Source organism: Aspergillus campestris (assembly GCF_002847485.1).
Source record: "Aspergillus campestris IBT 28561 chromosome Unknown P168scaffold_13, whole genome shotgun sequence".
Classification (NCBI taxonomy): Eukaryota; Fungi; Ascomycota; class Eurotiomycetes; order Eurotiales; family Aspergillaceae; genus Aspergillus; species Aspergillus campestris.
Genome location: NW_020194348.1, coordinates 760312 through 778702, shown reverse-complemented (window position 1 = coordinate 778702; position 18391 = coordinate 760312). Strand labels below are relative to the sequence as shown.

General features: G+C 48.7%; 8 protein-coding genes across 8 annotated transcripts; 4 read left to right on the top strand and 4 right to left on the bottom strand.

The window, feature by feature from the left end:
* On the bottom strand, positions 1 to 993 carry P168DRAFT_275588 (kinetochore Spc25 family protein). The gene is made up of 2 exons (XM_024835504.1): positions 643 to 993; positions 1 to 582 (listed from the first exon to the last, which is right to left on the bottom strand). Exons 1-2 carry the CDS (start codon positions 869 to 871, stop codon positions 38 to 40), a joined length of 774 nt encoding a protein of 257 aa, XP_024689546.1. The 5' UTR covers positions 872 to 993; the 3' UTR covers positions 1 to 37.
* A 214-nt stretch (positions 994 to 1207) lies between these two features.
* On the top strand, positions 1208 to 4489 carry P168DRAFT_275587 (uncharacterized protein). Its single transcript, XM_024835503.1, has 4 exons — positions 1208 to 1460; positions 1541 to 2725; positions 2785 to 3469; positions 3521 to 4489. The coding sequence occupies exons 1-4, from the start codon at positions 1358 to 1360 to the stop codon at positions 4473 to 4475; spliced, it is 2928 nt and encodes a 975-aa protein (XP_024689545.1). The 5' UTR covers positions 1208 to 1357; the 3' UTR covers positions 4476 to 4489.
* A 374-nt stretch (positions 4490 to 4863) lies between these two features.
* Positions 4864 to 5508, top strand: P168DRAFT_293334 (copper metallochaperone ATX1). The gene has a single exon (XM_024837792.1). The coding sequence runs from the start codon at positions 5028 to 5030 to the stop codon at positions 5199 to 5201; it is 174 nt and encodes a 57-aa protein (XP_024689544.1). The 5' UTR covers positions 4864 to 5027; the 3' UTR covers positions 5202 to 5508.
* Positions 5509 to 5858: 350 nt separating this feature from the next.
* Positions 5859 to 9653, bottom strand: P168DRAFT_330241 (DUF2293 domain-containing protein). The gene is made up of 5 exons (XM_024841561.1): positions 9053 to 9653; positions 8880 to 8999; positions 8493 to 8783; positions 6228 to 8440; positions 5859 to 6125 (listed from the first exon to the last, which is right to left on the bottom strand). The coding sequence occupies exons 1-5, from the start codon at positions 9185 to 9187 to the stop codon at positions 5999 to 6001; spliced, it is 2886 nt and encodes a 961-aa protein (XP_024689543.1). The 5' UTR covers positions 9188 to 9653; the 3' UTR covers positions 5859 to 5998.
* A 172-nt stretch (positions 9654 to 9825) lies between these two features.
* P168DRAFT_259752 (DUF1763-domain-containing protein) lies at positions 9826 to 10591 on the top strand. Its single transcript, XM_024834640.1, has 2 exons — positions 9826 to 10256; positions 10316 to 10591. The coding sequence occupies exons 1-2, from the start codon at positions 9952 to 9954 to the stop codon at positions 10428 to 10430; spliced, it is 420 nt and encodes a 139-aa protein (XP_024689542.1). The 5' UTR covers positions 9826 to 9951; the 3' UTR covers positions 10431 to 10591.
* A 93-nt stretch (positions 10592 to 10684) lies between these two features.
* Positions 10685 to 12270, bottom strand: P168DRAFT_293330 (uncharacterized protein). Its single transcript, XM_024837791.1, has 3 exons — positions 11485 to 12270; positions 11190 to 11416; positions 10685 to 11009 (listed from the first exon to the last, which is right to left on the bottom strand). The coding sequence occupies exons 1-3, from the start codon at positions 12217 to 12219 to the stop codon at positions 10952 to 10954; spliced, it is 1020 nt and encodes a 339-aa protein (XP_024689541.1). The 5' UTR covers positions 12220 to 12270; the 3' UTR covers positions 10685 to 10951.
* A 579-nt stretch (positions 12271 to 12849) lies between these two features.
* P168DRAFT_285086 (uncharacterized protein) lies at positions 12850 to 13871 on the top strand (the record flags this gene model as incomplete). Its single annotated transcript, XM_024836180.1, has 2 exons — positions 12850 to 13562; positions 13634 to 13871. 2 exons carry the CDS (start codon positions 12850 to 12852, stop codon positions 13869 to 13871), a joined length of 951 nt encoding a protein of 316 aa, XP_024689540.1.
* A 2203-nt stretch (positions 13872 to 16074) lies between these two features.
* P168DRAFT_330237 (uncharacterized protein) lies at positions 16075 to 17426 on the bottom strand (the record flags this gene model as incomplete). Its single annotated transcript, XM_024841560.1, has 2 exons — positions 16075 to 16084; positions 16171 to 17426. The coding sequence occupies 2 exons, from the start codon at positions 17424 to 17426 to the stop codon at positions 16075 to 16077; spliced, it is 1266 nt and encodes a 421-aa protein (XP_024689539.1).
* Positions 17427 to 18391: the final 965 nt, after the last annotated feature.

The window sequence follows — 18391 nt, the reverse complement described above, 5'->3', positions numbered from 1 at the left end:
GTGAGTCTTCTGCCGTAACTGCATGTCGTGATTATTCCTATTTCAATGCCTCAACGAACAATTTGCGCATCCTTTTGAGAAATGCACCAAAATCACGATCCTCGTTCACAAGGTCGAGTTCCCGATTTAACGCGTCCCGGTCGACCTTTGGCCGTGTATGAAACACCTCATAGTCGCGGTTGGCAGTTCCAAGCTCGAACCAGGCCTCGGCCTCCCAATCCTTTTCCAGTAAATGGGTATACACAAACTTCAAGCGATCTTCTCTCCCAGCACCTTCTATGCGCATGCACAAATAGTCCTGCCAAAAGTCAAGCTCCGGTACGTTCAAACGCGACTGCGCATCTAGATAACGAGAATGAGCCTTCTGCGCTTCTGTCTTTTGGGCGATAGCCTTTTGGGTTTCGTCGATTTGTTGCTTGAGGCGGTCGCGCTTTGCAAGGCGAGCAGCACGCTCCATTTCCACGGACGCAATAGCGGCATGCATTTCAGCGGCTTCGGCGGCTTCCTTTTGCAATGTTTGTTCGTGGGTCTGCGCCTTGAGATTGAGGATTTCGATATCCCTTTGCCGCATGCGTTCGTCCTCTGTCAAACCAATTAGCCGTGGCTCTTTTTATAATCGTATGGGGGTGTCCTATCGCGTACCCTGCATCTCCACCAATCCTATCTTGAACTGGTTTCTCTCCTCCAGCACCTGCTTTCTCCCCCGCTCGATAAATGCATCAAATCGCGCGGTGAACTGCGCCATGCGACTGCGCAAGTCCTCGAATCCGAAATTAATACTGGGGAGCGAATCAGCCATGGAGGGGGCGTCGGCTGAAGTCAGTGGTGGTCGCATGCCACTTGTTGAAAGTGAGGGTTCGAAGGCACTCATGGTGAAGAGACCCTGTTGTTTCTGAATGAGGAAATCTCAAGTTTTTAGATGTTGCGCGTGTTCAGGTATGTGTGAGAGAAAGAGTTTCATGGGACACAGGCTCGAATTGAATTGCGATAAGGCTGTACTGTGTTGAAGTTGTTGTCGAAGTTCGTACCCCAAAACCAACCTTTGTTGCGCCGCAACCCGGAGGTGACTAAAAGTCTTGGCATCTGTTCTTCAAAAGTGCTTTTCTCCGGCGGAACTATACACCACCGCATCTTGAAATCAAATTCTTGCGCCTACATATGTATCGTCATATCGGGCTTCTAAAAAGCACCTGGATCTGCAGGGAGACGATTTGATCCTCTACTGCGCTTATCGTCCTTGTCTTCTCCGACCGAATTGCTTCAATTTAACCCGGAAGCATACTAGCACTTATCGCTCTCGACATGCTAAAAAGGAAGGGTTTAGTCGATCATTTCACAAGGCGTAAAGGCAGCCCCAATGGGTGAATATCTTTCAAATTCTCTGCAGTATGGGCACTTGGGAAGAGTCATCTATCAACCAGAGAGTCGGACATGGACATTTTCTCGAGTCCTGGGTCACCGTATGTTTTTGCCCGCAAAGCCGCGGGGCATCACAATTGAAAAGAAAGTGTGTACTGACGACAACAATTTTCTTCTCTAGGGCCTTCGATCTACTACTCTGGGAACACGACCACCACTGTGAAGTCGCCTCTTACCGCTCCCCAATCTTCATTGATCGAGAACAAAAATATACTACCGAAAGTATATCCCGAACTTTCCGCCTGTTGGCCATTGGCTAGCAACGAGTCCCTCTCTCATATCATCACATCTACGAGTGAGATTTGCGATCCTTTGGTTTCCTCACTTCTCGACTTTGGATATGCAGTGGATCTTGACAATGATGATTCGGGAAATCGAGTTGTTCCCATCGCCGTTATGGCGTCCGGAGAATGCGGCAATGCCATTTCCTTCCGGAGAATGGACGACTGTACCACGCAGCTGAGCTTAGACAAGACGACTTCGCTGCGGGTCCCAACAATTGGCCAGGCGGATTCTATCGAATGGTTAGCAGGGGGCGCGCCTGTTCGCCAGGTCCGTTTTGCACGTCCGGTGGAAGAAAAGGCTACTTGGGTGGCAGCCCGTTTCCACCAGTCAACTGTGGTGTTTCGACCAATCTATCACAGAAAACCGACACCCGTGCGCCTCTCCAATGACCAAATGCACATGAGACGCGCTCAGAATTCCCGCCTCGAAGCGAATCCGTTGGTAGAGATATCAAATTCACAGACCGGAGGGTTTGCTCATGCAGATGTCGCCTTTAATCCGTGGTACCAAAAACAGCTTGCCATTGTCGACCAGAGAGGAAACTGGAGCCTTTGGGAAATAACGGGACGTCACAGACAAAATAGGAACAATTGGACTGCGGCATGCGTCAGATCCGGCTCATTGCCGTCGGTTGATCCTGAGGTTGGTCATGATATGATTAATCATGCTCGTTATGACGGCTGGGCCGTCATTGAATGGGTTGGAGACTTCAACACTTTTATAGTTTCTGACCGACGCTGTCCCATGCTGTACAGGGTAGAGGATGGGCAGACATGCACATATCCAATAGAACTGGGTTTAAAACGAAAATCAGAGTGGATCTTGGATGTCAAACGAAGTACTTCCAACGTGTCACACGCCTTCATCCTTACGACGTCTCGGATTTTTTGGCTGGAGATCCCAGGCCCATCCCCAGCAAAGGGTGAAGAACGATCTTCTCTTTATCCCCTGCTTTCTTGGCAGCACTATCGAGATCCAGAGGACATAACATTGCAATTGTCGCCTCTATCTTTCCAAGAAGGTATGGAATTGACATTTATATCGGTATCCAGTTACCCAAATTGACAAGGTGTTATCCAGACTTCTATATTGTATTGTACTCTCGCCTCAGTCATCTTGCATTGGTGTTTGATATCTCTGCTCGACAACAAACCAACACGGCAAGCCTTCCGGACCCCTTCGTCATTGAAGTTCCATTGGCGTCCGATGAACCCGGGGAGGCTCAAGTCCCTTCCGATCTCACGCAGTTTGTGTCACTTGCCTTCAGGGAAATCGTTCATTCTCCGTCATCTATGAGCAAGGAGAATTATGAACCTACTTTGAGACTCGTGAAACTTTTCACCTTAGATTCTCGCCTTTCTGTCTGTGAATCAATATACGTTGCATCCCCAACTAATAGTGCGGCGAGCGAGCCGGAACCTGGAAAGGATGCTATTCATGTGAAAAAGAGATATACCGGACTTCACACACCTCAAGGAACTAGTTCCCGAGACGATTTTATAGTCGACGACGGGGACGAATCCGCCCTTGGCCCCGGTTCATTGGTGGCACCGGACTCCGGGATATCTCTTCTCGCCCCTCTTGCAATCCCTCGATGGGCCATTGATTACACACAGGTTTATGCAATTGCTGCAGGGAAATCAACTAGGGTGCCGGAAGAATTTGGAAATGAACTTTTTGAAAGGGGCTTTCAAGATTCTCTTATAGTCCTGAGGGATAAAACGGTGAACCAGTCTTCCACTCGTCATTCAACAAGTCCCACGTTGTACGAATGCCCCCCATTCTCGTCGAGGGATCAATTACTGACATATCGCAGGTTTGAGATCCTTGGAAGTGGCTCGTTGTTGGGCGATATTGACCAAAATGAACGGAGCCTTGAGGATTTGCTTTCAGAACTCGAATGCGACTCTCCTGGTAGCAAATGCCGACTAGTTTCTCAACTACAAGCCGTGACCGGCTTTCAGTCCAATGCTAAACAGCCACCTAATACTTTGCAGTGGAACTTGATAGCAACCTACGACCGCTTGGTGAACACTTGGCTAAGTGCTTTGCCCCACGACATACCAGGCCGAACTAGAATCATGAAAGAAAAAACAATTCGACGCATTACAGGTGATCTCGCTTTAACACGAGTTATCATGGCGCGTGAATCAGGTTATGGCTTGGATGAGTCCGACCCAAGGCGCGCATCGAACCAAAGAGGCGACTCGTTGGTATTTGATGGCACCGTAGGGAATCCAAGCAGTGAACCTATCAGTGGCACTGCGCCACAAAGCAGCGCAAGAACGGAAATGGGTGGGACGGCAACTCATGAGACTAGTGGTATCTATACCAGCTTATCGGCTCATACAAATTCTATCGACAGACGGACACCCCCTCAAAGTGTGGCGAGCATACTCGGCCACTGGCCCACCGGCGCCGACCCAGCCACTTATGACTGGCAGAAGATAGCATCAACGCTGGACGTCGAAGAGCCGCACCGGGCTGCTAGATCGACGACCCCAAAAGCGACGCCGCGGCCGAAGAAGATTCAAGGACAAGGGGTTGGTTTGGAATCGTCCGCAACAAACGAGCCTCCGGCTACGTTTACACCTCGGGTTTGGGGTAGTCAGACCCAAGCAGGCGAGAGCTCCAGGGCCATTCAAAGTAGTCAAGTCATGGAGGAAGATCTCCCAATGACTCAAATGGAACGCGGTATATTTGGGGGTCGCGACGCTGAAAGAAGGGGTGCTGCAAAGGCGCGCAAGAAAAAGAGAGCTGCTGGATTCTAGGGTTGACTCCAAGAGGGACATGATGATGTGATTGATGTATTATAAGACATAATAAGACTGCGCATCACCCACTGTTAACTGTATTCTTCGCTCTGATTGATAAGCACAAGCGACAAGGAATGTCAAGACAAGCATAAAATTTCAATTATCAGACATTATAAAACTAAAAACAATGCGTGATTTGCGCGCGGTATATCATCCCCTAGCAGGGGTGAGAGATTAATGCGTAGTTTCCAAAGGTATAAGTAACAGCCCGAGAAGGCCCCACATCCCCATCAACCATATCATATCATATCAGCACCTCCCCGCTCCCCTCCGCTCCCCCTCCAAATACACCCCCCTCCGTTCCTTACCCTCTTGCGCCCACAACCACCCCACCTCTCACAATGTCCGACCACACATACAATTTCAACATCTCCATGAGCTGCGGCGGCTGCTCCGGCGCCGTGGAGCGAGTTCTCAAGAAGCTGGAAGGTGCGTTGCTGTCTAGTAGTATTCTGAACTCATTGATGATTCACACCACCGGGCGGTCAGTCAGCTCACTGATAACTAATGAATGTCTCCAAAACCGCAGGTGTCAAATCCCTCGACGTCAATCTAGAATCCCAAACCGCCAACGTCGTCACCGAGCCTTCTGTCTCCTATGACACCGTCCTCGCTACGATCAAGAAGACCGGAAAGACTGTCAACAGCGGGGAGGCAGATGGTGAACCCAAGGATGTATAGATATATGGATGGATGGATATGCATGCGCCGATGACAACAGCCTACTATTACCCACTGTGCTCGCGAGTTGCTTTTATCCTCTAGAGAAGGTAGTGGGGATACCTACTACCGTGTGTTGTGTCCCGCGCGGGGAGTCGCAGCTTGAGTTTGGGCTGGGCGGGGCTCACGTATAATGAGGGGTCTGTTTGGCATGGATGGTGACCCAGACGGAGGTTGGTGAGGGATCGATCGATCGGGTTGTTCTAGTTGGGCTGCTTGGGACGACATCTCTTGTTTATATGTTCTCTATCTTCTTCTTCGTTTTTTTTTGGTCTTATCTTTGCAAACCCTGGCGGTTCAACCGACTTGTCTCACTGCATCTAGTGCATGCACCTGCCCTTATGCCGGTATGGACTGGAGGGTCTTGATTCTACACCATAGCTAGTCCACATCCTCTGCGCCGAATTGCATATACTAGGGCATTGTTGAAAGCGTTGATATTCGTGATTATCAACTGAAGTGAACAAATGCGGTTGCATAGACTATTGTCATCTAACTACGTATTGACGGACCTTGCATACATCACTAGATATGAATAGACTGTTGGGCCATTATATGTCCCAAATACTGTATATCTTGGCGATACCACAGAATCCGGGACACGCTGAAGTGGGGATGCAAGAAGTTTGTATTTCTCACTTCTATGTATGTGCGTGCATATGAGATACGCCTCCTTCACAATCCGTACCGATACGATGACATTAAGAATGTGCTCATCATCTCCTTAGAATGCCACCCCCAAGGCCATTTAGATGTAGCTAATCGACAATGACAACCGATGGATCTCGGACCAAAAGCCTCCGTGTAGGATGCTCGCTTGCCCTTGAGTAAAAATGCGGAAGTTGATCTCTTCCAGACGGCGGTTGCGGTTGCTCGTGAGTTGGCCTATGTCACATCAGCAGAGATCCGGGGATATATAGCGTTCAACAAGGGTTGGGGGTGGGGATGTGGCTGAAGGACTAAAACTAATTGTGGGCATGACCATACCGTACAGGTTGAAGAGGAGGCCCGCCTCTTCTCTCGTGGTAGTGACCTGCAGGAGACGCCTCGAAAGACCTGAGGCCACGATTATTTGCATCTCGTTCATGTACAACAGTATATGCATGACCAGCATGCCTAAGGTGGGAATCCGAATAGGTCCGCTCTTGAGGCGGCCTTGATGCTGTATTATCCGGGGGGATATTTATTTGACGTTCTTCCACAAATTGAACGTGAACCGGTTGATGATGAGTTTCAGTGTTGCTAAGCGGGAAACGATGCTGGGGGATGTATCTAGATGAGGCTGAGTCTCGCAGGTCAACGCCGCGGACGAAATCGTCGGCGTAGTGTCTTCTTCTTTCATGGACTTCGGGCGACATAGAGGTAGGAACGTTGGCCCTGATGTGCTGGGCTCGTTCATATGGTTGTGGCTTTTCAGGCGCTTCGACGGCGCCGACTTCATAACGAAGATCACTTCGGTAAAATGTGTGTTTCCCAGACTTCGGAGACCGAATAGAAATGTATCGATCGTGGGCATTATTTGCAGGAACAGGATGTCTAGCTTCAGGCAAGACGCGGGGAGGTTCTGGAATTCTGTGATAGGGATGAAGATCAGGGCGCCGTTCTTGTGTGATCGACTGGCCCCCAACATCTTCCCGTTGGGTCCGGGGTAATACGACTTCCCGCTGTGCATAAGAGTCTTGAAGGAAGGGTTCTCGGCCACTTTCTAAAGACTGCCCCATGACGTAGGATGGTGGCGCCTGAGGAACGCGCCTCTGATGGTGGATAGGGTCATCTCGGTAGGAGACCTGGCCCCGAGGGACATAGGACGGCGGAACATGATGCTCTCCTGCGCGGGTAGTCACAACAGGAAGAGTATCAACATCCTGTCGGCTGTTGTCGAGGTATAAAGGCTCACAATAAGCCACACGCCTACGCTTAGGGGCATGATCCTGGATATTGTACTCCATGGGCTGACGTGGCTTGTCATGAATAACCCAGTGCGGCGTTTCTGAGCGGATAGAGAATTCTCCAGACATCTTTCGGGTCAGTTGTTCTATTTGGCCAGTCTGTGCGCGCTGATACTCCGCAGAATAGGGGGGTTCGATAGATGGTAATACATGATCCTGGGGGTCCATATTTGTCCTGGTGCGTGAGAGACCTGGAGCTCTTGCATTATGACCGATGAAGTCACCACGTTCCTGAAGCTGTCTTGGGCCGCTAACAAACACAGGGGCATCCGGAGCACCACCTTGGTGGATAGTATATTTCTCTGGTCGTGATGCAAGGGACTTATCTGTGGTAGTGATGCTGGCGGCTGGGAACACCTCCCTCATTTGCCTGTACGGCTCAACCAATGGATGTTGTTGATCGGCCTGAGTCAATGTGGGCGGAATTTCATACCTCCCCTTTTCATCCATGGGTCTTGGTTTTGGCCAGGATGGCTGGTAGGAGGACATTCCCCGGACATTTACATAACGCTCGACTGGTGGACTGGGTACGGAGCTTCCGAGACCGGAATTGGAAATCCTGGAATGAGGCATAGAATGCGCAATGGACACATGATGGGGTTGTGTAGTCCGGCTTGAAGAACACTGTGACTCAAGATTGATATTACCGCGTGCATGTTCCTGCACGGGGTCCAAGGGTCTGCGGGGGCCCGTCGGGCCATTTCCCACTCTGCGCTGGCTGGCCTCGTTGGCTATACCCCTATACCGATTGATGGCACGATCCCAGGCTTGGTATCTGCTGAAGCCTCGGCGATCGATCCTGTCCTTCCTGGAAATTTCTGGGACAAACCGATAGCCTGGTGGCGGCTCATCCTCCTGGAGATCCAGCTGGGATTCCTGAGTGTGGGTGGCATAATTAACAGATTTTGTCCGAAGCTCCTCGGCTCGCGGGTGGCTCGAAACAACTTCCACACTATAATCTCGATCATCAGACCGGAGAGCTTCCTCTGCCTCACTCTCTTCATCGTCGGATATGACAATAACCTCACGAAAAACATCTTCGAGAACTGTCTTCCCGTTTTCATCGTCTCCCCTCCACTCTACTAATTTGGCCAGAGTGGATTCTTCGACGAGGCTTCTCGCTTCATGGAACGAGGTGGTTTTCAGAAGACGATCGTAATCCGTGTAGATATGTCGGATATGTGCTACGACCGCTAGTTGCGCACGACGGGCCAAGGGCAATTCCACGGCCGTGCCAACTTTGCGTTGACCCTAGTCAAACGTACTTGAGTTCGGTTCCCAGGTTTTTCGCTAATCCACGTACCTTTTGAAATGCTGTTTTAATTATCTGATTCAAATCATGATCTGGTATGTTGGGGAAAAGATCCCTTAGCACATCCGTCGCTTCGCTGTCAATGGTCATCTGCGAAATCCCAGAAAGATTTCGGGCATGGCGTTTCACATCACCAAACCCTTGAAACGGAATCGCTTTCCCCATCGATGTGAGGTATAGACCCAAATCCATACAGACGGAGGCTACAACAGCGCTAGGGAAATGATACCCTATCCTATGCACATGCTGAGAAAGATTGTGTGTGTTCATGTGCGGGGTCGTCTTATGTGGGAGAGAGAATCATGTATATCAGTGATACGATAGTCTGAGACGGTGGCCGATCAGGTCGAACGAGAACATAGCCAAGGATTAGCCTACCGTAACCGCAAAAACCTTCAATCCATCCTTCCGGCAAGACTCCTTGCACGCCGTTGTAAGCTGGGGATTGCCTGCGGGAATAAATGTGTATCCAGGTGGGGCATTTGCTTCGAACGAGATCTACCGTCACCGTTAATGCAGTCCATATGTAGATAGAGTCCTAAAAGACATACAACACTCCGAAGCTTCCTTTTCTCCTGGGTCACAGACTCCAAAACGACCTTATGTTTCCCAGTGTTTCTTCGAGCCGCTCGACTATGAGCCCGACTGCCAAAGGCCGAGACGGGCCTTCGAGATACCCTGGCCATAGTTTTGAAATAGTTGCACCCCTTTAGGTCACACTGTCGAGACAGCGACTGCTCATTTTCGAAGAAACAGTTCGCAGCAGATCACTAGCTCTCCCAAGCAAGATTTATGCCGATGATGACGAAGGGAGAGGGGCAAAGAAAAGGCGAATCAATGATATACCATGATTCTAAGGCGGTCAGTTCGCATGCAGGTTCTACACAGAGGACGCATAAGCTTGTTAGTCGAAAGCAGAGTTCAGACGAAGAACGACAGGGCAAGATGATATCAGCCGACTTTGGACCCAGCAGCTTCCGTGGAGAATTTAGAGGCCGGACTATTTTGTCGGCATCCAGAGAACAAATCAATAAGATGGAACCGCAAAGGCAAGCAGCTTCTAAATGGCGAATCGATTAGAGCATGAAAGAGAACCAGAGCTGTGTTGATGGAAAGATGGGAGGGCACCAAAGGCGGGTTGATCATTTGCGGCCTAACGCATGGGCTACGGAGGTTAATTTACTCCTCGTGGGAGGAGTTAAGGTGGAGTCGATGAAAGGAAGGAAGTGATGAGGAGTGTGGAGCTGACTCATGGTCCGCCAAGCCCTTTTTTCTCCGGAGATAACTTCGGGAGAGAAGAGTACTCTGTACAGTGTATGCGACTGTTTACTACCCCCAATGATTGCCTTGCTTTAGACTAACTATCCAGTTCCGAATGGCTCTCAACTAGAAACGAACTCACCCTCTTTTTGATTGATCGCCCAGGTGGTCTTTAACCTCTATTATCAAGATGAGCGCTGTCTCTCAAGTCAAGTCGCTGGCCCCGCAACAAGTTATCCACGCCTACCGTCATCTCTACCGACAAGGATTAAAAGCAATCAATTATTCGACTCCTTCGCGACATGTCCTTCTTCGGAACTTGCGCAAGTCCTTTCGCACTTCGTATCGGCAGGATTATGACCCTCAGAAAATAGAGAACACCGTGCGCTTTCTCCAACGAGCATCGGACGTGGCGGGCATGGAGCATAAGATTGTGAAGAACTTGATGATTGTTCGATATTGGGACCAGCCTCTATTGAGGAAAGACCTGCGACTGTATGTTCCCCAGCAACCAGGAAAGCATGCTACTGGAGCCAAACTGACTTTTGCATTAGTCTGAAGGGTTTAGGAGTTGATCAACGATCACCTTCTCTTCGCAGAGATATTATCCGGCAATTCAATTCAACGCTAGTCTTTCTCAATGAAAGTCTAGGGACATGTTTAAAATGAAACAAGGGAGAAGAATGATGGAGATATGATGAACAGTAGCTGGGCTAGGTACACATATCCTAAGTAGAATTTGCGGGCAAATATTCTCCCAAACCACCTTCATCAGGATCAAAAATAATGACAATGACAATGATAATTTATAGAAGAAAGGAAAACCTGAGAATCACAGTCACATCTGACAATCTATAACATGGTTTCTTGTTACATAGTTGCATAACACCAGCTATATACTCCGTATAATCTAGTAACGGTGAATCACGCAAGGTGGATTTCATTGCAGAAATCAACAAATCTCCCTAATCTAAGACGATTACCTGTGCCATCTTTGCAGAAATCCCTGGATACCCCTATTCCAGATAGCATCACCATGTGCTTTAACGAGCTTGACCATGAGAGAGTCCTGCGAATAGCAAGCGGCAGAGCAATTACGCTGACAGCACCTAGATTTCCGGTCGAATACATATTTTCCATCCCCTAAAAGAAACCATTGATACCCAAGATGACACTCTCATAATTTTCCGCTAACCTCTCAGCTGTCGAGGCCGTAATCGAAGCGCAAGTTGTCTTTGCCGACCTGGTCTTGTAGAGCATTTTGTCAATACAGGAAAATGCAAATCTCAAACATCGTTGGCTGATAGGGTCTCATCTTCCTTAGGGGGAGCATTCTCTTTCTCGAATTCCAGTAGATTGGGGGCGTGCTTGGGGACCTGGGCAGGTGCATCTGTCTCCTTGCTGGATCCGGTCACAGGGGAAACATACTCGAGCGCCTGCGGGTATACAAATTCACCCTCATCGTCAAAAAACTCTATATTTGGCCCATCGCGAGGCTCACAGGCATGGTATCGTAGAAAAAGGTTCCAAGGCGCCTCGTCCTTGCGCACGAAACTGTAGATAGGCGAGGCCCTGACCTTCAAGATACCAGACTTGTTAAATCTAGCCTGGATGAGACGTCCGTGTCGCGGTCCAAATAGCGAGATAATCAACACCTGTCGAGTTCAACAGCGCACTGGGTTAGTATGTATGCAAAAGCTCGGTAGGACCTGTGATGTCATACCGGGAAAAGCGAGGTCTTTTCGAATTCCTTCTGTTGTAAACGATTGTGAATCACCTGCGCGATACATCCTAGCTCGCAAAAAAGCAGTTCTCCTTCGATAGCAACTGCACCAGTGTACATAACGAGCATCATGTGCGGGCAAATCGTTTCTGGGCTACGGTAGTCATCTTGCCACTCGTAATCAGCCCTGACGGCCCAAGGTGGGATCTGGTTAGTCAAGGAATAGCCCCCGAGTAGTCCCAATGGGATATCTGAGAATGAGTTGCCATCCCTAACTTGGCCCCACTTCGAGGTTTTAGCAAGAGACTCGGGGTAGCGCTTGGTCTTCTTATACGAGCTCTGGTAGTGTCTGTTCAGGTAAAGGAAAGTGATTTCTGTGTTGTAGTCCATAATATCGGAAAGATGACGGCCTATCGCACCCGTGGGATATTGATACAGCTCGTCATAATTGTTGCATAAGTCGCGAGCGCCTTGAGCTTGTTTCGACACGTCTAGAGAGTACTCCATGATCTGCTCAGAAGACATAGGTTTAAAGAGGCAGGTATTCGATGTGAGAAAATTTTGATCCTCAGGATCGAAGGATCCAAGGGTAACCCGGAGCTTTGTGAGATGATTGCTTGAGTACGTGAGCTTTGGGTCGGAGCGGAGTGCCTTGAGGAGGTCCGAGACAGCTTTCTCGTACTTGGCCCTCAGGGAGGCACGGGTTGCTGCGGGGTCGTCAGGCAGTGGCTCCATCGTTGAGAGCAGAAGAGAAGCTGTGGAAATTGACTGAAGAGAGGAATCGAGTTAGGATTGAGGGCAGAGGTGAAGTGTGAAAGAGCGGACAGTTCGGGTAATTACCTAGGTCGTAAATAGAGTTAACTGTGACAGCGGGAGCTAGTCCATTCCTGGATTAGCCCTGTGGACCACAACCTCATCAAGTTAGAAGGTGCAAACAATGCCTGGTCTATACAAAAGCTTGATGGATAGGACTCGAACTTGGGCTCTGCCGCTTCACCTTGGATCTTGATATAGGCCAGTCATCTCAATGTTTTGGTGGAGGCTGGGATATTGATTCACATGGAGATAATATGGCCCTACTAATATGTTTGACTTCTATTATGTTTATGTTTTATTTTGCAGCCATCTTTTAAAGAAATGATGTTAGATCAAGAGATCTAATTAGATATCAAGAACTGTAGTGTAACAAGTTAGCCCTGCTCCTGCCAAGAGGGGGCAAGTGATTCTTGTCTTGATACCTAAGATAGTACTGTAATATCTTTTGCCTCCTTTCAAAACACCAATTTTTCCCTTTTCTTCTCAACCTACCACGGTTTTTTCTCTCTCCAGGGCGTCAGTTCACAGCTGAAATTGCACTCATCCTTCATGCCCCCCAAAAAGAAAACCCTCAAGCTAGATGAGGCGGTCCCACAGACATGGGAACAATGGGATCTGGAGGCCCAAAAGCTCCGGATAGCAACACACTCAATTCTCCAGCGAGCAAGGTTGCTCTCGGGATCTAAGATTGATCGCAACCAGTATCTTCTACTGAAGGTTCTCTGGGATGTGGAACTTCCTTGCGCTTGGGCTGTGAATGAACTCAATCTTGGCCAGTTTTATCATCAGGCTGCCAACTGGCTGGCTGCATTTGTCCCATTTCAAACATATGTAGACCACTTAGAGGACTTGACCCTGCCCAGCCCCGAAATGGGGATTTTCGAGATTCCCTACTACCAACAGCGCGAGGTAAGGAGGTTTTTTTCCGATGCACCCAAGCGTGTTGGCCTGAAGAGAATCAACGAGGAAGTCGTCAATGCCTCGCTCGTTTCCTTTCTCATGGCAATCTGCATGAAGCACCCAAAAGTGCAAGCCACATGGACGCCCCGGCGTGCCAGCCTCCTTGCAGAGTTCCGGAAAGCCACCATGGAGTGCAAGCTGGATGGGTTCCTGTACTCGAATTTGACATCCCAGACACAAGTGATCTTGGAAGCGAAGGCCAAACGCCGTGATAATCATGCCCCCGATGTATTCTGGCAGGAGGCTGCGGTGTTGGTCGCTGCTCTCCGCACGCCGCCCCCGAAGGGCCTAAAAAAGAGCCGGTAATTTGATTTACTTTGCAATCCTACATCTCTACTATAAGAAAGAGATCAAGTGCTTATTTGTAGCTTAGGGCGTTCTTAATATCCCAGGATGGTGACCTGTTATATTTCGCGGCGACCGTCCCGAATGACCAATACCATGAATTTCTGCTTGACAAGAAAGAGCCAAGTAACGAGGAGAACTTTCTTCGGATTAAGCAGTGGGGACCATGGATGATCAGTAGACGCAAGGATGTTGAGGACTTCGCAAGGCTGATTTTGGCAGTGGTCCTTCAGGCTAGTGCTGAAGAAGTGTCAGCCCAGAGTTGAGACTATTCTTCCTGATTTACTTCACGGTAGTGCCTTCAAAGAAAAGCCGTGGTCTTGATACTATGAGAGTATAGTTGATGAAAGCGGTGGTCTGAGCTTCTGATGATAGTTGCGGTCATAGTGATGAGATTGATGAATAAAGAGCCAGCGAATATAATACTGGGCTCGCGTAAAACTCGCCTGAAGACTGTGCTGAATGATTATATGGGAGCAGGTCGCTACATGTAGTAAACTATGGGTGAAGACGTGTGCCTACTTTCCATATTAGCTAGTGAGAAGCAAGGTGAGAGCTGGGCAAGGATCACTCTCGAACGCATAATCGATGTCAACTCAAAGCAGATGTAGACGCTGAATGTCTCTAGAAAATTGATACTGTGGGAGATGTCACTGCCTCTATCCGCGCCAAATTATAGATACGGTATCTTTCCACAGCCTTGACATCTTTCTCTATGCGGATTTTGCCTCTGTCCGGGTATGTGAGATATAGTCACTATTCTTAGCGAGTACTCCTTTGTGAAATACAAGTCTTGCACACCAAGAAGTGGCTCTCTTGACATGAGAATTTTGTTCATGTCAAGATACCAGTATCAACCCCAGGATGACTGATGTACAACCATGATTGGGATGATAATACCATGATGAAATAGCAATTGTTATACCGAGAGTTCCCGGTCTCCTTCATAGTGCAGGTGGAGTTTTCGACGCTAAAGACCGGATTTCTATAAACAATATTCAACGAATCACTAGGCGTACTACTAGAGAAAGAGACATCAAGATTAGGGCTTTCATATATCTTCCTAGAATAGTTATGCATGATAAAATTATATTTCATTCTTTAATTCATTTAATACTCAAGATATCTGAATTGTAATTGAAACAATTTTGAATAAGAGAATTAGACTAGTTTCCAAACACTTCCACACTAGGTTACAGAATAACATGCTTTGGTGTTGTAGAGAAGATAGTTTGTTTAGAACTTAATTTAGTTTTCTTTCATGTAAGGATGTAAAATTCAGCTCTGGTTATCTATGTATAGAGTAAATAGATTTCCAAGCTTTGAACCAATGCATGTTTACTACAAAGTCTTCCAGACTTCCCAGACTTCCCGGGCTTTCTATCGCTTACCATAGAATTTTAAATGTAAATTCCAATCCCACCGCTGTACCTATGCCTATAAAAATTAGAAGTGCAATACAGCTCTAGCTCAATCGTTTGAAGTTGCGTGTGTGCCCCCTACCTGTCCCCAAGTGAACGGTTCTGATACTACGATAGACCGCTGCCTGGGTATCCAACATATACCATTGGGTATCCAATGGATATCGGCAGTTGGCCTTGGGTACCGGGACGATTATCGACATCCGCAAATTGCGGACGTGGTTGCGGTACCCACATCCAAGTCGTTCGATATGCCGCAGCCTAGTACTACCCCTTAGCCTCACTTTGACGCTTACCCTATTTTGAGGGGCATGATCTCAGTGCTCCGTGCCCCTCTGCAACACGTCACGTTTTACTTCTTATATCACATATGCTCTCAAGACCACTAGACCAAAACGTTGACCAACGCTTGGTATAGGGCTTAACCTGACTGATATACCCAACATATGCTCTGGAAGGCCTGTTGAGCATGCATCGTCTTTTGGGTGCAGCAGATGTTATCGTACTTGTCTAATTATCGGAACCATCGCACAAATATTCAGGGGTTTAATGGCACCGTGATGCCGAGTAGACCAAGGGAGGACACGGTAAATGTAGGAAAAAAAAGGTACGACCTAAAACCAAAGATGCATTTAATCTGAAATACATATAAGAGAGAAAAACAAACATGGAGAATGCCCGCCATCTCTCGAGTGTCAGCGCCCAAACCGAAGGCACGACATGTAACATATCCGTGGAGGAACTCAAACCTTCGTCCGCTCGATAGCATGTCATGGACTAGATTTTGAGGGGTTTCGATACACAATCAAACCAGTCTTTTTGCCCCGTTTCATTTGAATAAGACTCGGCCTCGACGAGAGCTTGACATAGGAGTGCTTCCGTTAATGGAACCCCGTTGTATTCGTCGGCCACGGGCAGTCCACTGCTATAACATTGGGAGGTAGGGACTGAACAATCACTCTGACCACACGATGTGCCTGCTTCTGCATACGCCTGACTCATGACATCCGAAGTCCACCTTGGAACACAAGGGCACAGCACAACTAATCTAGTCTGAACTGCAGGGAAAAGTCGGTAGCCGTAGGTATCTATCAAACGGACCAATCGCTGGCGTTGTTCATGATCAAGAACTCTCGCTGCCAACCGAGCCGTGCCAACAGAGACCATAAACAACTGTGCTTGGTAGCCGTCAAATTGGCACTCAGAACACATTCGGGGCTGGCAGTCCCATTCCTTCTCTCCAAGGTCGATGTAGGAATCGTCGAGTTGGATGCCACACAAGGCGAGCAGTTTGGTGACGATGATCGGGACGTTATCACCGGCCACGATGGGAGCGCAGTACGGAGTGATCTGCCTGGCCGGTTTATGATATGCTAGGTCGGTGCTTTTCTCTAGGAGGTTGTCTACCCGACGTGCGAACCCGTGATGTCGCATAGCAACAAAGAAATAAGTCTGTGGACCCCAGGCATACCGCATAATAGTATCATCTCGGGTGGCTCTGGCGTTGGCGGGACCCAAGGCCTCGCTTGTCAGAGCCGTCGAGCAGTCTTTGCATACCCAGTTCAGCGAGTTGTGCTCCCTGATTGAAGCTTCTGAATCGTGGTCGACGGCCCAGCCGCGTACCATCGCACCAATGAATGCGCAAACCAGTTCGGTGTAGTCGTCAAACGTCAAGGGCCGAGGGGTGGGCCAGAACTGCCAGGATCCGTACGCAACACTTGCCACGAGCACCTTCCGAACCAAAGTATTTGTGGTACAGAGGACACCCGTGTGAAGCAGTGAGGGATCAGTGGATTCTTTGACCACTTCGTCCATCTTGGCCAGCCAGTGGGTAAATTCATTTCCGATTTCATTGCGAACTCTCCAAGAAAGCTCGAGTCCTTGGGTGGGGATCGATTCTTGATATGAGAGGTCCCCGTTATTAGCCGTAGGAGGGCTGGTGGAGTTCGAGTCGACAATGGTATTGAGTTTGGCCAGGATATCTTTGTCTTCACGGTGGGCTAGCGCCCAGTCGACCAACCAGCACAAATTTTCTTTGTACGAGACAAAGGCCAGCTTGGGATGCATCGCAGTATCAAAACACATGGCAGCATTGCATGTTATGATCTGATGATGTCCGAGGATCGGGCCCTTGACTGTCCGCAGCACGTCTTGTTTTACATCGTCTTTGGGATAGCGGACAGGCTCGACTCCATGCGGATAATCAGCGGAGGCGAGTTCACTCTGTTTGGCCCCGATATAACCCTCGGACAGAGCGTGCGCAGCGATGAGGCACCGATGGACAATCAAATCATCGCTGTCGTGGTGGAAGGCTGACACCTGCACCAGCCCAGTAACCACAGAGGCGTAATAATCGAATGCATTCAGCTTCTGTAGATAGTCTGTGGCCACATCGATCATGGGGACGAGTTCTTGCAACCCTTGTTTCTTGTCCGCTGGCCCATGAGGCTCCCTGTTCCCTCGACAAGGACGATACATCCCAGTATCGTGGAAAGCCCCTCTAGACTGGCTAGCTGGCTGCTCGAGTAGACGATCAATTGACTGGCATACCAGCTCAGTAACCCGAAGAGCTACCATCAAAGCCACGTGAACTCCCGATCTGGTGGGCGTTGGCTGTTCGGGTAGGGCATGTTTCACAACTGACCGCACTGAATCCAGATCCTGAGCGGCACAGAGTTGGGTTTGTAAAGTAGGGAAAAAACTGTCAGGCCAAGTCATACTGCTTCTTCGGGTGAATGGAATCTTGTGTTTGAGGAAGGTCAAAGATAGAGAGAATAGGGTTAGGGATTTTTGGGAGTTCGAAGCCCTCAATTTATGTAGAAATTCGGGGCCATCGAGACACTACATCCGAGTGCTACAAGAACCAACTGAAAATCCATTTCCTCAAAAGGGAATTGCCCGTGGACACTGCAGAAAGGTAACTATCCCCATGAGTCGACGTATATCGTCACCCTTCCAGCCAGGACCCCACTGTATATACAGTTCATGAGGTAATAGTACGATCCTAGTACAAGAAATGGATCTATAGTGGGGTAGCAATATTCCTCAATATGTAGAACTATACTAAAATGACCGTCTTCCTATTTAGTACTAGATTACAGTACCTAAATCTCTCATACCTAATGTTTTGTATACTAGCCTTTCGCAGTGCGGCCCACCTGAAGACGATGAGGCACGTCATTTGATAGAATCTGCAGAACCCGTTCATTCATAGCTAAGGGGCCTTCTTTGCTGCCTCTACCAAGCAATCCAAGGTTTCCTGTGTATCAGACGCCCGCTCAACCCCAGGTGAGCGTGTGTAAATTATTGCTGTCATAAGTGCCCAAAGATTCTTGACAGGATCAAGATCAGGCGACTATGGAGGT

Coding starts and splice junctions, on each gene's coding strand:
- P168DRAFT_275588 (XM_024835504.1), bottom strand. CDS start 871: ATGAGTGCCTTCGAACCCTCACTTTCAACAAGTGGCATGCGACCACCA. Junction 583..642: donor AGGATTGGTGGAGATGCAGG/GTACGCGATAGG, acceptor TTGGTTTGACAG/AGGACGAACGCATGCGGCAA.
- P168DRAFT_275587 (XM_024835503.1), top strand. CDS start 1,358: ATGGGTGAATATCTTTCAAATTCTCTGCAGTATGGGCACTTGGGAAGA. Junction 1,461..1,540: donor TTCTCGAGTCCTGGGTCACC/GTATGTTTTTGC, acceptor TTTCTTCTCTAG/GGCCTTCGATCTACTACTCT. Junction 3,470..3,520: donor CATTCAACAAGTCCCACGTT/GTACGAATGCCC, acceptor GACATATCGCAG/GTTTGAGATCCTTGGAAGTG.
- P168DRAFT_293334 (XM_024837792.1), top strand. CDS start 5,028: ATGAATGTCTCCAAAACCGCAGGTGTCAAATCCCTCGACGTCAATCTA.
- P168DRAFT_330241 (XM_024841561.1), bottom strand. CDS start 9,187: ATGGCCAGGGTATCTCGAAGGCCCGTCTCGGCCTTTGGCAGTCGGGCT. Junction 9,000..9,052: donor AAAGGAAGCTTCGGAGTGTT/GTATGTCTTTTA, acceptor CGGTGACGGTAG/ATCTCGTTCGAAGCAAATGC. Junction 6,126..6,227: donor CCTCCTCTTCAACCTGTACG/GTATGGTCATGC, acceptor GATGTGACATAG/GCCAACTCACGAGCAACCGC.
- P168DRAFT_259752 (XM_024834640.1), top strand. CDS start 9,952: ATGAGCGCTGTCTCTCAAGTCAAGTCGCTGGCCCCGCAACAAGTTATC. Junction 10,257..10,315: donor TTGAGGAAAGACCTGCGACT/GTATGTTCCCCA, acceptor CTTTTGCATTAG/TCTGAAGGGTTTAGGAGTTG.
- P168DRAFT_293330 (XM_024837791.1), bottom strand. CDS start 12,219: ATGGAGCCACTGCCTGACGACCCCGCAGCAACCCGTGCCTCCCTGAGG. Junction 11,417..11,484: donor AAAAGACCTCGCTTTTCCCG/GTATGACATCAC, acceptor TGAACTCGACAG/GTGTTGATTATCTCGCTATT. Junction 11,010..11,189: donor GTATACCCGCAGGCGCTCGA/GTATGTTTCCCC, acceptor ATGCTCTACAAG/ACCAGGTCGGCAAAGACAAC.